Below are 17,888 nucleotides of genomic sequence, written 5' to 3'. Positions count from 1 at the left end.
GACCTATACAACAAGTAACAGAGGGAAATGTAAACATGAGATTATAAAGGGACCTATACAAGTGACAGAGGGAAATGTAAACATGAGACTGTAGAGGGACCTATACAACAAGTGACAGAGGGAAATGTAAACATGAGACTATAGAGGGACCTATACAACAAGTAACAGAGGGAAATGTAAACATGAGACTATAGAGGGACCTATACAACAAGTGACAGAGGGAAATGTAAACATGAGACTGTAGAGGGACCTATACAACATGTGACAGAGGGCAATGTAAACATGAGACTACAGAGGGACCTATACAACAAGTGACAGAGGGAAATGTAAACATGAGACTGTAGAGGGACCTATACCACAAGTAACAGAGGGAAATGTAAACATGAGACTGTAGAGGGACCTATACAACAAGTGACAGAGGGAAATGTAAACATGAGACTATAGAGGGACCTATACAACAAGTGACAGAGGGAAATGTAAACATGAGACTGTAGAGGGACCTATACAACAAGTAACAGAGGGAAATGTAAACATGAGACTGTAGAGGGACCTATACAACAAGTGACAGAGGGAAATGTAAACATGAGACTATAGAGGGACTTATACAACAAGTGACAGAGGGAAATGTAAACATGAGACTGTAGAGGGACCTATACAACAAGTAACAGAGGGAAATGTAAACATGAGACTATAGAGGGACCTATACAACAAGTGACAGAGGGCAATGTAAACATGAGACTATAGAGAGACCTATACAACAAGTAACAGAGGGAAATGTAAACATGAAATTATAGAGGGACCTATACAAGTGACAGAGGGAAATGTAAACATGAGACTGTAGAGGGATCTATACAACAAGTGACAGAGGGCAATGTAAACATGAGACTATAGAGGGACCTATACAACAAGTGACAGAGGGCAATGTAAACATGAGACTATAGAGGGACCTATACAACAAGTAACAGAGGGAAATGTAAACATGAGACTATATTGGGACCTATACAACAAGTGACAGAGGGAAATGTAAACATGAGACTGTAGAGGGACCTATACAACAAGTAACAGGGAAATGTAAACATGAGACTATAGAGGGACCTATACAATAAGTGACAGAGGGCAATGTAAACATGAGACTATAGAGGGACCTATACAACAAGTGAAAGAGGGCAATGTAAACATGAGACGGTAAAGGGACCTATACAACAAGTTACAGAGGGCAATGTAAACATGAGACTGCAGAGGGACCTATACAACAAGTGACAGAGGGAAATGTATACATGAGACTGTAGAGGGACCTATACAACAAGTGACAGAGGGCAATGTATACATGAGATGGTAAAGGGACCTATACAACAAGTTACAGAGGGCAATGTAAACATGAGACTGCAGAGGGACCTATACAAGGGACAGAGGCAAATGTATACACGAGATTGTAGAGGGACCTATACAACAAGTGACAGAGGGCAACGTAAACATGAGACTGTAGTGTAGAGGGACCTATACAACAAGTGACAAAGGGAAATGTATGAATTAGGCTGGAAAGGGATCTATACAAGTGACAGAGTGCAATGTAAACATGCGACTGTAGTGTAGAGGGACCTATACAATAAGTGACAAAGGGAAATGTATACATTAGACTGTAAAGGGACCTATAACAGTGACAGGGGGAAATGTAAACATGAGACTGTAGTGTAGAGGGACCTATACAACTTGTTTAAAATTAGTTCTTAATTTTCAGAAAGTAGTATTGTATTCAAGAAGGGGAATTTATTATATACGTACTACATTATGCCTAGTACACACTTGATCATTCTGACACTGAAACCCTTTACTCTACTATTGAAGTATGCCTTACATCGGGTGGTCTTCAGTTTGCCGGCTGTCAGGATCCCATCAGCCGGCATACCGGCGCCGGAATCCCGACAGCCGGCATACTGACACTTTTTATCCCTTTTTCTCCACGAACCCTCTGGAGGGAGAATAGATAGCGTAGCACGCCACCGTGCCCACAGTGTGGCGAGCACAGCGAGCCAGCAAGGGGCTCATTTGCGCTCGCCCAGCTGTGTCGGTATGCCGGCGGTCGGGATTCCGGAGCCAGTATACTGGCCGCCGGCATACCCTACTACACCCCCTTACATCAGCATTTCCTCAAGGCACCCTAACAGTCCAGATTTTAATGATATCCATGCTTGTGCAGATTGTATAACCACAGTGGAGCACGCAGGGGCGGTTTCTGAGTACCCAGAAACCCCCTCTGCTGGACCACGTTTTTTTCTAATGTCCATGGTTCCGCAGGCTGCGATCGCTGCAATTTTCGGGCCTGTGAGCCGATGGTAGAGGCACTGTGATGCAACTTTCAGAGAATTAATTCATAATTAAGCCCTGTCCCCAGCGGCATTTTGCAATTCATAGGCCTGTGGGGAGGGGGCAGAGCCTAATTATGTAAGGTGCTTGGCTCCACTGACTGAACAACCTTGGGGTAAATTTACTAAGATGGGAGTTCTATTTAAGATGGGATGTTGCCCATAGCAACCAATCAGATTCTAGTTCTCATTTATCTATAACCTTCTAGAACATAATACCTGGAATCTGTTTGGTTGCTATGGGCAACATCACATCTTAAATAGGACTCCCATCTTAGTAAATTTACCCTCTTGAGTCCTGCTCCAGTACTTACAAAGTGTACAGTAAGTGAAAGCTTGTGTGTGCAATATATATGGGGGCAGCATTACTACCAGTTAGATGCATTTGCTTCTATACTTCTAGTTAATATATTGAAAGAGGGAATTATATGTATATATGTGTATATATAAATGTGTATATATGTATGGAGATAGATATATATATATATATATATATATATATATATATATTAAAACAAAAATCCCAACAAGTGGCGGCACTCAGAGTCTGGTCTCAGCAATTAAAGTGCATAACGTGCTGTTTAATGAATCACACCATACCGACGTTTCGGGGCCGTAGCGCCCCTTTTTTAACGTGTATTGCATACATATATATATATATATCAAAACAATACTCTCCCTCTGCGCTGATAAGTGTAGTATACTTAATGCAAATTACTGCACTGGATGTAGGAATGGCAGCCTTGTTCTTCTAAATTCCCTGTTAGAAGGAATTGAAAATAAGAATATATAACACAATAGAAGAATTGGCGCCCACAATACGTATCAATACTTAATGATGTAAACATACCCTTTTAAAAAACTTTACTCCTAAAACATAATGGTGACATGTTCCATCTAAAAACTTTTATTGTTGTAAAAACATACAATCAATATTTGTACATAGAAAAAGTGGTAACTCGCTTCACCCTTTTTACAGATCAATGACCACAATAGCAATTTACAGGTGATATTCTGTAATATCCACTGTTTCTTTAACATGAGCTTCATAAGAAGACAACCTGACGCATTTCGTCTTTTTTCCAAGACTTCATCGGGGGTGGATCTCAACTAAATGGTAAGTATGAACAGGGCCGAAACTAGGGGGGGGGCTAGGGGGGCAGGCGACCTGGGCGCCGGATTGGAGGGGGCGCCGAGACCCCCAAACACCGCCGCGGCACTTTTAAACCCCCTTCTCCCGAGTGCCCAGCTCGGGGGGCGGGGTTTCGCGGAATGACGCGATTGCGTCGTGACGTCACGGCGCAAACGCGTCATTCAACGAAACCCCGCCGGAGGAGGGAGAACTGAAGGGGGAGCCCGGAGCCGCGCAGACGAGGAGGGAGAGGCGGCTGAAGAGCGGCGAGAACCGCTTCAAATGTAAGTCAGCCCCTCTCCCTTCCTCTCTCTCTCTCTCTCCCTCCCTCTCCCCACCACCTGCCGTAATGTTTAAAATGGGGACCTGTGCCAGCGTACTGTGTAAAATGGGGACCTGTGCCAGCGTACTGTGTAAAATGGGGACCTGTGCCAGCGTACTGTGTAAAATGGGGACCTGTGCCAGCATACTGTGTAAAATGGGGACCTGTGCCAGCGTACTGTGTAAAATGGGGACCTGTGCCAGCGTACTGTGTAAAATGGGGACCTGTGCCAGCGTACTGTGTAAAATGGGGACCTGTGCCTGCGTACTGTGTAAAATGGGGACCTGTGCCAGCGTAATGTGTAAAATGGGGACCTGTGCCAGCGTACTGTGTAAAATGGGGACCTGTGCCTGCGTACTGTGTAAAATGGGGACCTGTGCCAGCGTAATGTGTAAAATGGGGACCTGTGCCAGCGTACTGTGTAAAATGGGGACCTGTGCCAGCGTACTGTGTAAAATGGGGACCTGTGCCAGCGTACTGTGTAAAATGGGGACCTGTGCCAGCGTACTGTGTAAAATGGGGACCTGTGCCTGCGTACTGTGTAAAATGGGGACCTGTGCCAGCGTAATGTGTAAAATGGGGACCTGTGCCAGCGTACTGTGTAAAATGGGGACCTGTGCCAGCGTACTGTGTAAAATGGGGACCTGTGCCAGCGTACTGTGTAAAATGGGGACCTGTGCCAGCGTACTGTGTAAAATGGGGACACTTGCCAGAGTACTGTGTAAAATGGGGACCTGTGCCTGCGTACTGTGTAAAATGGGGACCTGTGCCAGCGTACTGTGTAAAATGGGGACCTGTGCCAGCGTACTGTGTAAAATGGGGACCTGTGCCAGCGTACTGTGTAAAATGGGGACCTGTGCCAGCGTACTGTGTAAAATGGGGACCTGTGCCTGCGTACTGTGTAAAATGGGGACCTGTGCCTGCGTACTGTGTAAAATGGGGACCTGTGCCTGCGTACTGTTTAAAATGGGGACCTGTGCCAGCATACTGTGTAAAATGGGGACCTGTGCCAGCGTACTGTGTAAAATGGGGACCTGTGCCAGCGTAATGTGTAAAATGGGGACCTGTGCCAGCGTACTGTGTAAAATGGGGACCTGTGCCAGCGTACTGTGTAAAATGGGGACCTGTGCCAGCGTACTGTGTAAAATGGGGACCTGTGCCAGCGTACTGTGTAAAATGGGGACACTTGCCAGCGTACTGTGTAAAATGGGGACCTGTGCCTGCGTACTGTGTAAAATGGGGACACTTGCCAGCGTACTGTGTAAAATGGGGACCTGTGCCTGCGTACTGTGTAAAATGGGGACCTGTGCCTGCCGCAATGTGTAAAATGGGGACACTTGCCAGCGTACTGTGTAAAATGGGGACACTTGCCAGCTTACTGTGTAAAATGGGGACATATGCCTGCCGCAATGTGTAAAATGGGGACACTTTTTCCTGCCGCAATGTGTAAAATGGGGACACTTTTTCCTGCCGCAATGTGTAAAATGGGGACACTTTTTCCTGGATATGAAATTTATGTTAGAAAAGGCAGTTTTTCAGGTTAAAAAGTTCTGAAAGAGAGATATATATATATATATATATAATATTTTTATTAATTTATTTATTTATTTTTTATTTTATTACTTTTATTTATTTATTGTAAAATAATTTTATTTATTTTTTGCGGGGGGGGGGGGGGTGTCAAATGACTACCTTGCCCCTGGTGACAGAAATCCTAGTTTCGGCCCTGGTATGAATAGTATATAGAACCACAATCTCAACGGCTCATTCGTGAATGCTTGATGACAAGACCCTATAGGTCCCTAGGACTTCAAATTGGCCACTCAGTCAAGCCTTGTAGTGAGACAATTTGCACATGGAAAATCAGATGCTCAGGTTCAAAGATAAATCACTTAGTAGGCGAACCTTATAGTGAGACAATTCAGAGACAAATCACTTAGTAGGCGAACCCTCAATAGATCTGCAAAGGTGGCTTTGCAGATCTATTGAGGGTTCGCCTACTAAGTGATTTGTCTCTGAACCTGAGTATCTGATTTTCCATGTGCAAATTGTCTCACTATAAGGTTCGCCTACTAAGTGATTTGTCTCTGTACCTGAGCATCTGATTTTCCATGTGCAAATTATTTCATCATTTTTGTTTGGTATATATATATATATATATATATATATATTAATATATCCACAATATGAGGCTCCAGCAGGGGCTATGATGCAGACAAAACCAGCACTCCATTCACATTTCCATTTAAATATTTAATGTCTTCTGAGAAATTTGTGCAAAATATGTTCAAATATCAGCATTATAGGGCATAGCACATGGTTTACAAGGCATATCAAAAAGATCTCACATATCCAATGTGTAGGTTCACTGGGGATATAATTCTAACCCAGCCAAAGCTCCCAACGGCCGTTTTCAGGGGAGAATCAATCTAACAGTGTCCATGATGCATCTTAAATACATTAACAATCAGTGACAACTGTGCTCATCTGTTATTATGAACCACCATTGGCCCAGTCACTGCTCCACAGACACATTATCCTGGACTTCCAGGACGCCAGGGCGCACTACTGTGAAGTCAACTGGAAGTAGCGCACCGGCATCTCCGACCCCACCTCCAGACATCCCGGTCAGGCTGCCATGGTTACAGTGTCATCGCACTAGTCGTCACACGCACAGGACGCCCACTTAACAACACAGAAGCAACCACACATACCGCGGAGACATCTGGAGTATAGGTCATAGCACAGGGCGGCATCCAGAATTAATATATATAAAGATATAAATATATGGGATGCGGTCATGTGACCGGCGCTCGGGATCAAACGCCCGACAGTTGGCATGCCGACTAACAGAGATTATTCCCACTCGTAGGTGTCCACGACACCCTTAGAGTGGGAATAGAAACTGTGGCAAGCGCATCAAGCCGCCAAGGCCGCAGTGTGGCGAGCGCAGCCCCCCTACCGGCACTCTGCGGCTGGGATCTCAGGGTCAGTACGCTGACCACCGGGATCCCCAGCGCCGGTCTCCCAGCCCCAATATATATATATATATATATATATATATATATATATCCCTCAGATAGGATGGATGAGCTCAGTACTCCATGCGCTTGCCTGGCTCCCTGCTCTCCTGACTGCCCACTCTCCCAGCTCAGGCTGCTGCTCCATTAATGGTCAGTGACAGCAGCAGAAGGAAGATGGCAGCCAAAACTGCCAACCAGACAGCCCCCAATATACCCCACAGATGTCACGTGTCGTGTCTGTACCTGTGTCTGTATAGTAACGCTGGCTACGCATGCACTGGGAGGTCAGGAACCCCCTTCCCCCTTACAAATTCTGCGTTTGCCACTGAACCAAACTGATAAAGGTACTAATTAAGTCACCTGTCCTTTACCATGGATGGCTTCAAAACCTGGAGTGTTAGGATGCCTTGAAGTCATATATTTGGTATTATACATAGATTGCTTTGTCCAATTCTACTACTCAGTTGTGCTCACGTGGGACCAGTTCTGCAGAAGGGGCAAAGCAGAGCTGCAAAGACCAAGCAAAAATGGGTGGGTATGCGTGACCGGCGGTCAGCGGTCATGTAACTGCCTCCCAGCAAAAACTCAAGAATGCAATGTCATCACAACATTGCTGAAATAGAAAATAGAAGTTAAAACGGTTACTTACCAAGTGAACGTAAGGTACAAAGTATCCGAAAAGTGCAGCTGGGATTCCAAATGCCCATATACAGTAGCTCTTTGATTTGAAGATGGAGAAATTGAAGATCTGTTTCCGCCTGTTACTGGGTCTAGGTATGAGTGGCTTGTAGGTGAAACCAGCCAAAAAGAGAATAAACATAAGGATGCACAAGACACGTAGGGTGTGGTAAAGTCCTATCCCGTCAAGCAAATAGCTGAGGACAAAAGGCAGCACCACAGTAAACAGGCTGCTGCCTGCTGTCACAATCCCATTCACTAGTCCCAGACGTTTCTTGAAATAGTGTCCCAAGATGACCAAGGATGGCTGGTAAGCAAACGAGCAGCCACAGGCAAATAAAATGCCATAGGTAAAATAGAGAGGCTCCAAGCTCCTGTGGGAAGAGATTTGCACAGAATGAGTACCACAGTAAAAGCAACACTTTATATTACCATTTAAAATAAACAATATATCAAAAGCCATACTTGAGTAAATTGTAATTAAAGCAGGAAGATGATGTATAAGTACTATAGACACTGTATAACATCTGCTGAACTATTCCAGTGCTGAGGTTTCCAACAAAGTACCCCATCATATTCCCCAGTGTCTGATCTTTCCTGCAACCATGTCCCCACTGGAAAAACAAAACCAAAATATACTACCTTACTGCACTGCAAAAGTGTATTTACATTTATATGGAATTGGTAATATGTCTATAATCTATCATACTTGTATACCATTGACATACATAACTAATCAAAGTTTTATTCAAATAAAGATGATTATGATAATAATTATAATTCCAAACTGATTAGATCATTATCAGGCATGTTGGAAAACACTCTAGAAAAATGATCCTGTGTGTGAGGTTATTCTTACAACACATGGAAAGACGCCAGTGGAATCCAAATATGATCAGTCCACTATGCAAGCTATGAACAAAATGGCCGCCTACAAGATGATTCTGTCCGCCTCACTCTCATTTTGCTCCATTCTAACAAATGGCCTCAGTGGAAGTTTGTTAGTTTAAGAACCTTAAGTATGGTGTACAAAAGCAAGGGTTAAAGCAAATGCTTGATGTGTCTGTCTGTATAGGTACTAAAATATATTTTATTGTAGTTTTTATAGCATAAAAATACCATCCCACTGATTGAAAGAACTTGGAGACCAGCAGGGAACCAGAGAGTGACATCATCAACCGCCCATGGCCAGACTCTCCATCTCTGGCCACAAGGGGATGGCTGGAGAATAAACTACCTTACCAGATCGCCAGAGGATAAGGTAGGGAAAGTCAGGGCTAAATAGGATCTGCAACCTGCAACTATCTGGTCCCCAAAATCATTGCAATAATCCCAGCTCCCACAAGATCAAAAAAAACACATAAACAATGCTTACTGCTTGCTATATTATAGACTCTTTTTACCCTGTTTTTACAGAGTCAAGAGCTCGTTTTAACCCTTCTAACGCTTACTGAGCAGGTTTACATACTCAATAGCACGGAATACATTAACCGTTAAGTGGTGTACAAGGCTTAGCAAACTTACTTCACAAAAGAACTGGAAAGAAGGCCAATTATACCAACCCCAGCACCAACAACTGCCGTCTTCCGACACCCAAATATGTCTGTAAATACGCTGACCACAGGGGAGCAGAAAAAGATCATTCCCATGGACAAGGAGCTTACCCATGCTGTGGAACAAAAAAAGGATTAAATTTATTAAATAAAAAACAACAACAAAATAGAAAGTCAGAAACGAAAGTAACATATGGAACATTATGCTGAATACGTATACTAGCCCTGGAGAAGGTCAGATGTGTGTTTTCCTAAAGATCTACGGGCCTAGGCCTGATTCTGTAATGTGCTCCCAATTCCAGCTGCTCCCAGTGGTTGGAAGTCAATGAATACATTTACCCGTATTCTGAGGTGCCCATAATAGTCGGGGGGTGACATACGTGGCAACTTTAGCATACTGGAAATCAGCAACAGCACATGCACCAAATCAGACTTAAGTTTCCAGATGGTTTTCGCTAGGGGTGGTATTCAATTTGCTGGCTGTCAGGATCCCGGAAACCGGCATACCAATACCTATTCTCCCTATTGGGTGTCCACGACCCCCCTGGAGGGAGAATAGACAGTGTGGCGAGCGCAGCGAGCCCGTAAGGGTCTCATTTGCGCTCGCCCAGCTGTCGGTAGGCCGGTGGTCGGAATTCTGGTGCCGGTATGCTGGCCGCCGGGAGCCTGGCCGCTGGCATACCCTACTACACATGTTTGCTTGGGTGTACATAATGATCCGTCCTTTGACTAACCACATGTTCTGTGAAATGGGCATTCTGTGACCTTGCGAAAGCACAGATCTGTTCCATCTGGGAGGAGTGTCATGGGTGTGTAGGCCAACTTTCATACTCAAATGTAATGTGCAGATGGAGGTGGGATGCCTGTCTTAGACCCAGTTTGAGGTGGGTGCAAGACCAGATACTACTAATGATGGCTGTGGGTGTGGACAGAAAAACGTGGGCTTCCACATGCAATGGCAGAGAGTTTCTTCATACATAAGTGGATTCTCACATTAGCATAAGCTAGTAAGCAGGCTGACGCAGCACCCTGGAATAGCAGCGTCTCAGAACAAGCCCCCTGTGACTACACATTCAGAGTACAGCACTGACATTTAGCCACATTTGAGACGTGACACAAATGTGTACTGCTCAATCATATATGTGTATGTAGGCTGCTATGCATGCTCACTGTATTTAGGTTCAGAAGCTGCGTCCCCATTCAAAATTGCACATAACTCAGGATTAGGCCCCATGTGTTCATTTCTTGTAACGCATATTCAGAGCATACTTCAACTAAACAATACTTACATGTTTAGCAAAGCAATATATTATTGGCCCACATCACTAGCAAACATTAGTCACAAAACTCAGACAAGTCATATATAAAATACAGCACATTACATGTGAGTATTAGCCTGAGTTGTGCTGGCTCTAAAGCAGGGGTGGGGAACCTTTTTTCTACCGAGGGCCATTTGGATATTTATAAAATCCTTCGGGGGCCATACAAGTCTGCCCCCGCATGCGCCAAAAAAATGGGTGTGGCCAGTTAAAATGGGACGTGATACACATATGCCCCCAATAGTGTAGTGCCAGATCCACAATTGCCCCCACAGTGCCAGGTATACAAATGCCTCTCACAGTGCCAGGTATACAGATGCCCCCACAGTGCCAGGCATACAAATGCCCCTCACAGTGCCAGGCATACAAATGCCCCTCACAGTGCCAGGCATACAAATGCCCCCACAGTGCCAGGTATACAAATGCCCCTCACAGTACCAGGCATACAAATGCCCCCCACAGTGCCAGGTATACAAATGCCCCTCACAGTGCCAGGTATACAGATGCCCCCACAGTGCCAGGTATACAGATGTCCCCACAGTACCAGGTATACAGATGTCCCCACAGTGCCAGGTATACAGATGTCCCCACAGTGCCAGGAATACAGATGCCCCCACAGTGCCAGGTATACAGATGTCCCCCCGTCCCCCCCCCCCGTCCCCCCGTCCCGCTCCTTTCGGCGGGTACACGGAGGAGAGCGCGGCTATGTTGGGCGGCGGAGTGTAAGACTTGAAACCAGCCGCCGGTTCGAGAGCCAATCAGAGCTCGTGGACCGGCAGCCGCGGCTCCTGATTGGCTGCCGGTCCGCGAGCTCTGATTGGCTCACGAACCGGCGGCTGCTTTCAAGTCCTACACGCCGCCGCCCGACAATAGCCGCGCTCTCCTCCGTGTGGTGACAGCTGAGACACGCTGCCGCCGGACTGTGCGGCGGCGTGTCTCACTGAGAGGAGCGGGTGAGCCGGACCAAACGGCTTCGCGGGCCTTATTCCCCACCCCTGCTCTAAAGCCATAATTTCCTGAATGTTAGCAGAGGCAATCCCGAATTATGCCATCATCACAGTCATGGGAGACCTCAACTCTATTTATAAAACCTGAGACAGAGACACTGTTATATAACTGGTACAGGGTGCCTGATTGTTTGCTATGGGCATAATTGCATCTTAAATAGAACTCCCATCTTAGTAAATTTACCCCATAATATCATAAAAGTGAAAAAAAATTTTTATCTTAAATATCTCTTAAATATATGTATTAAACAATTATTTTAATATAAATCAGTTGTTTACATCATTTGTTCTATGGGCCTAATTCAGACCTGATCGCTCCTCTGCAAATTTGAGAAGTTTTGCAATCAGAAAGAGTGAAAAACCGCCCTGTGCAAGTCTGCGTACGCTGTGCGAAAAGCTTTGCAAACGCTGTCCAGCTGCAAATCCGTTCGCAACTCACTCACCATTAAAAAAAATAATGCGATTTTAAACCTACCGGTAAATCTTTTTCTCCTAGTCCGTAGAGGATGCTGGGAACTCCGTAAGGACCAAGGGGTATAGACGGGCTCCGCAGGAGACATGGGCACTCTAAAGACTTTAGATGGGTGTGCACTGGCTCCTCCCTCTATGCCCCTCCTCCAGACCTCAGTTAGAGAACTGTGCCCAGAGGAGACGGACAGTACGAGGAAAGGATTTTTGTTAATCTAAGGGCAAGATACATACCAGCCCACACCATCCACACCGTACAACTAGGAACATACGAACCAGTTAACAGTATGAAACAAAACAGCATCAGCCAGAGACTGATCAAAACTGTAACATAACCCTTATGTAAGCAATAACTATATACAAGTCTTGCAGAATTCAGTCCGCACTGGGACGGGCGCCCAGCATCCTCTACGGACTAGGAGAAAAAGATTTACCGGTAGGTTTAAAATCTTATTTTCTCTTACGTCCTAGGGGATGCTGGGGACTCCGTAAGGACCATGGGGATTATACCAAAGCTCCAGACCGGACGGGAGAGTGCGGATGACTTTGCAGCACCGATTGAGCAAACATGAGGTCCTCCTCAGCCAAGGTATCAAACTTGTAGAATTTAGCAAAAGTGCTTGAACCCAACCAAGTAGCCGCTCGGCAAAGTTGCAATGCCGAGACCCCTCGGGCAGCCGCCCAAGAAGAGCCCACCTTCCTAGCGGAATGGGCCTTTACCGAATTTGGTACCGGCAATCCAGCCGTAGAATGAGCCTGCTGGATCGTGTTACAGATCCAGCGAGCAATAGTCTGCTTAGAAGCAGGAGCGCCAACTTTGTTGGCCGCATACAGGACAAACAGTGCCTCTGTTTTCCGAACTCGAGCCATCCTAGTTACATACATTTTTAAGGCCCTGAGCCCTGACTACATCAAGGGACTTGGAATCCTCTAAGTCCCCCGTAGCCACAGGCACCACAATAGGTTGGTTCCTATGAAATGACGAAACCACCTTAGGCAGAAATTCTCACGAGTTCTCAACTCTGCTCGATCCACATGGAAAATCAGATAGGGGCTCTTGTGAGACAAAGCCGCCAATTCGGACACCCACCTTGCATATGCCAAGGCCAGCAACATGACCACTTTCCAAGTGAGAAATTTTAATTCAACCGTTTGAAGAGGTTAAAACCAGCGTGATTTTAGGAACTGTAACACCACGTTAAGGTCCCATGGTGCCACTGGGGGCACAAAAGGAGGCTGGATGTGCAGTACTCCCTTCACAAAAGTTTGGACTTCCGGGAGAGAAGCCAATTCCTTCTGAAAGAATATTGATAGGGCCGAAATCTGTACCTTAATGGAGCCTAACTTTAGGCCCATATCCACTCCTGTTTGTAGAAAGTGGAGAAAAACGGCCCAGGTGGAAATCTTCCGTAGGCGCATTCTTGGCTTCACACCAAGATACATACTTCCTCCAGATACAGTGATAGTGTTTCGCCATCATCTCCTTCCTAGCCTTTATCAGAGTAGGGATGACTTCCTCCGGAATACCTTTCCCCGCTAGGATTCGGTGTTCAACCGCCATGTCGTCAAACATGACCGCGGTAAGTCTTGGAACACGCAGGGCCGCTGCTGCAACAGGTCCTCCCTGAGAGGAAGAGGCCACGGATCTTCTGTGAGCATGTCCTGAAGATCTAAATACCAGGCCCTTCGAGGCCAATCTGGAACAATGAGTATTGTCTGCACTCTTTTTCGTCTTATGATTCTCAATATATTTGAGATGAGAGGAAGAGGAGGGAACACATAGACCGACTGGAACACCCATGGTGTCACCAGGGCATCTACCGCTACTGCCTGAGGGTCCCTTGACCTGGCACAATATCTCCGAAGCTTCTTGTTGAGGCGTGACACCATCATGTCTATTTGAGGAAGTCCCCAACGACTTGTTATCTCTGCAAAAACTTCTTGATGAAGTCCCCACTCTCCTGGATGGAGATCGTGTCTGCTGAGGAAGTCTGCTTCCCAGTTGTCCAATCCCGAAATGAAGACCGCTGACAAAGCGCTTACGTGATTTTCTGTCCAGCGAAGAATCCTGGTTGCTTCCGCCATTGCCACTCTGCTCCTTGTCCCGCCTTGGCGGTTTACATGAGACACGGCTGTGACGTTGTCTGATTGAATCAGCACCGGTAGGCCGCGAAGAAGATTCACCACTTGTCGTAGGCCGTTGTATATGGCCCTCAATTCCAGTACGTTGATGTGTAGACAAGCCTCCTGGCTTCACCATAGTCCCTGAAAAATTCTTCCTTGTGTGACTGCTCCCCAACCACGGAGGCTCGCATCCCTTGTCACCAGAACCCAGTCTTGAATGCCGAACATGCGACCCTCGAGAAGGTGAGCACTCTGCAGCCACCACAGGAGAGACACCCTGGACCTGGGGGACAGGCTTATTTTCTGATGTATTTGTAGATGGGACCCCGACCACTTGTCCAGAAGGTCCCACTGAAACGTCCTCGCATGGAACCTGCCGAAGGGGATGGCCTCATAGGTCGCCACCATTTTTCCCAGTACTCGAGTGCATTGATGGACTGACGCTCTTTTTGGTTTTAGCAGGTCCCTGACCATGTTCTGGAGTTCCCGGGCTTTTTCCATTGGGAGAAAAACTCTCTTCTGTTCCGTGTCCAGAATCATGCCTAGGAAAGATAGCCGAGTCGTTGGAATCAACTGTGACTTTGGTAGATTTAGAATCCAGCCATGCTGCTGCAGCACTCTCAGGGAGAGCGACACGCTTTTCAGCAACTGATCTCTTGATCTCGCTTTTATCAGGAGATCGTCCAAGTACGGGATGATTGTGACTCCCTGCCTGCGCAGGAGCACCATCATTTCCGCCATTACCTTGGTGAAAATCCTCAGGGCCGTGGAAAGCCCAAACGGCAACGTCTGAAACTGGTAATGACAGTCCTGTACAGCGAATCTCAGGTACGCCTGATGAGGGGGATATATGGGTACATGAAGGTATGCATCCTTTATGTCTAGAGACACCATAAAATCCCCCCCTTCCAGGCTGGTGATAACTGCCCGGAGCGATTCCATCTTGAATTTGAACTTTTTCAAGTACAGGTTTAGGGATTTTAGATTCAGAATGGGTCTGACCGAGCCATCCGGTTTCGGGACCACAAACAGAGTTGAATAGTACCCCTTCCCCTGTTGGACTAGGGGAACCTTGATAATCACTTGCTGTTGACACAGTTTTTGAATTGCAGCTAAAATGATTTCCCTCTCTGGGGGAGCAGCTGGTAAAGCCGATTTGAAAAATCGGCGAGGAGGCACCTCTTCGAATTCCAGCTTGTAGCCTTGGGATACAATTTCCATCGCCCAAGGATCCACGTCTGACTGAACCCAGACCTGGCTGAAGAGTCGAAGACGTGCCCCCTCCGGCGCGGACTCCCGCAGCGGAGCCCCAGCGTCATGCGGTGGATTTAGTAGAAGCCGGGGAGGACTTCTGCTCCTGGGAACTAGCCGTAGCAGGCATTCTTTTCCCTCTACTTTTCCCTCTGGCGAGGAAGGAAGAGCCCCGACCTCTTCTGGACTTATGCGACCGAAAGGACTGCATCTGATATTGTGGTGTTTTCTTTTGCTGTGGGGGAACATAAGGTAAAAAAGTAGATTTACCCGTGTAAGGCAAAACTTCCATATGTCTCTTTGAGTCGGCATCACCCGTCCATTGGCGGGTCCACAGGGCTCGCCTAGCAGAAATTGCCATGGCGCTGGATCTTGAACCTAACAGCCCCACGTCTCTCGCAGCGTCTCTCATATATAAGGCTGCGTCTTTAATGTGACCCAAGGTCAATAAAATGCTATCCCTATCTAGGGTATCAATGTCAGATGACAAGTTATCTGCCCATGCTGCTACTGCGCTACATACCCAAGCCGACGCTATTGCCGGTCTGAGCAAGGCACCCATATGTGCATAAATTGATTTTAAGGTAGTTTCCTGTCTGCGATCAGCAGGATCCTTGAGGGCTGCCGTGTCTGGAGATGGTAGCGCCACCTTTTTGGACAAGCGCGTCAAAGCCTTGTCCACCCTGGGCGAGGATTCCCACCGTAACCTTTCCTGTGCTGGGAAAGGATACGCCATAACAATTCTCTTGGGAATCTGCAGTTTCTTGTCTGGAGTTTTCCAAGCCTTTTCAAATAATGCGTTCAGCTCATGAGATGGGGGAAAGGTTACCTCAGGCTTCTTTTCCTTAAACATGCATACCCTCGTGTCAGGGACAGAGGGGTCATCTGTGATATGGAAAACATCTTTTATTGCCATAATCATATAATGAATACTTTTGGCCACCCTTCGGTGTAACCTCGCATCATCGTAGTCGACACTGGAGTCAGAATCCGTGTCGGTATCAGTGTCTGCTACTTGGGACAGGGGACGTTTCTGAGACCCTGGAGGGCCCTGTGATACAGCCAAAGCCATGGATTCACTCCCTGTTTTTTCTCTGGACTCTGCTTTGTCCATTCTCTTATGTAATAAAGATACATTTGCATTTAAAACATTCCACATATCCAACCAATCAGGTGTCGGCGTCGCAGACGGAGACACCACAATCATCTGCTCTACCTCCTCCTTAGATGAGCCTTCCGCTTCAGACATGCCGACACACACGTACCGACACCCCCACACACGCAGGGATATATATATATATGGAGACAGTCCCCCAATAAGGCCCTTTGGAGAGACAGAGAGAGAGTATGCCAGCACACACCCAGCGCCACCGGACACTGGAATAAAATCCCAGTCAGTACAGCGCTTTTATATAAATATACTCACTGCGCCAAATAAATGTCCCCCCCCCCTCTTTTTTGCCCTCTGTACATGTGTTCAGCAGGGGAGAGTCCGGAGAGCCAGCTTCTCTGCAGCGTGCTGTGGAGAAAATGGCGCTGGTTAGTGCTGAAGGATCAAGCTCCGCCCCCTCAACGGCGGGCTTCGGTCCCGCTCAAATCCTTATACTGGCGGGGGGTTTTCGCAATATACAGCCTCCGCAGTATATACCTATGCCAGTGTCCCTAGAGATTTCATAATTGCTGCCCAGGGCGCCCCCCCCCCCTGCGCCCTGCACCCATACAGTGCCAACACTGTGTGTGTAAATGCGGGCGCAATGGTGCGCAGCGTTACCGCTGCGCGGTACCTCAATGAAGATCTGAAGTCTTCAGCCGCCTTTGAAGTCTTCTTTCTTCTCATACTCACCCGGCTTCTATCTTCCGGCTCTGTGAGGAGGATGGCGGCGCGGCTCCGGGACGAACGGCGAGGGTGAGACCTGCGTTCCGACCCTCTGGAGCTAATGGTGTCCAGTAGCCTAAGAAGCAGAGCCTATCATTTAAGTAGGTCTGCTTCTCTCTCCTCAGTCCCACAATGCAGGGAACCTGTTGCCAGCAGTGCTCCCTGAAAATAATAAACCTAACAAAAGTCTTTTACAGAGAAACTCAGTAGAGCTCCCCTGCAGTGCATCCAGTCTCCTCTGGGCACAGGATCTAACTGAGGTCTGGAGGAGGGGCATAGAGGGAGGAGCCATCTAAAGTCTTTAGAGTGCCCATGTCTCCTGCGGAGCCCGTCTATACCCCATGGTCCTTACGGAGTCCCCAGCATCCTCTAGGACGTACGAGAAATCCAGTGTGTGCAGTCTGTGCGTATCCCAGAACTTACTCCTACAGTGCGAAAGAATCAGGCTGATTTGGCCGGAGGTGACGTCACACACCCTCCCTGAAAATGCTTGGGAATGCCTGTGTTTTTCCTGACACTCTCAGAAAACGTCCAGTTACCACCACCAAATGTCCGCTTCCTGTCAATCAACCTGCGTTTGCACAGCGATCAAAAAAGACGCAGGATTGTTTGCGCAGTTTGGCCTAGCACCTGCCATTACGATCCATACGCATGCACAGTAATTCGATAATCGGTCGCTGTGTGATTTCGCACAACAACGATCAGGTCTGAATTAGACCCTATGTTGGGCAGTTCTAACACAAAGCTTATCATTGATTACTAAAGTAAAGGC

The 17,888-nt window shown here is 46.9% G+C and overlaps 1 protein-coding gene across 1 annotated transcript in view; it reads right to left on the bottom strand.

Moving 5' to 3' along the window:
- Positions 1–17,888, bottom strand: part of SLC16A10 (solute carrier family 16 member 10) — a 201,986-nt gene that overhangs the window by 28,713 nt on the left and 155,385 nt on the right. Inside the window, exons 2-3 of the mRNA XM_063917141.1 lie at positions 9,043–9,187; positions 7,490–7,892 (exon numbers count right to left, since the gene is read on the bottom strand). Of these exons, the coding sequence (XP_063773211.1) occupies positions 7,490–7,892; positions 9,043–9,187 (548 nt within the window). The remainder of the gene's footprint in view (positions 1–7,489; positions 7,893–9,042; positions 9,188–17,888) is intronic.

Source organism: Pseudophryne corroboree, chromosome 4, assembly GCF_028390025.1.
Source record: "Pseudophryne corroboree isolate aPseCor3 chromosome 4, aPseCor3.hap2, whole genome shotgun sequence".
Lineage (NCBI taxonomy): Eukaryota > Metazoa > Chordata > Amphibia > Anura > Myobatrachidae > Pseudophryne > Pseudophryne corroboree.
The sequence above is the reverse complement of the archived record's forward strand: the minus strand, read 5'-3'. Positions and strand labels throughout refer to the sequence as shown.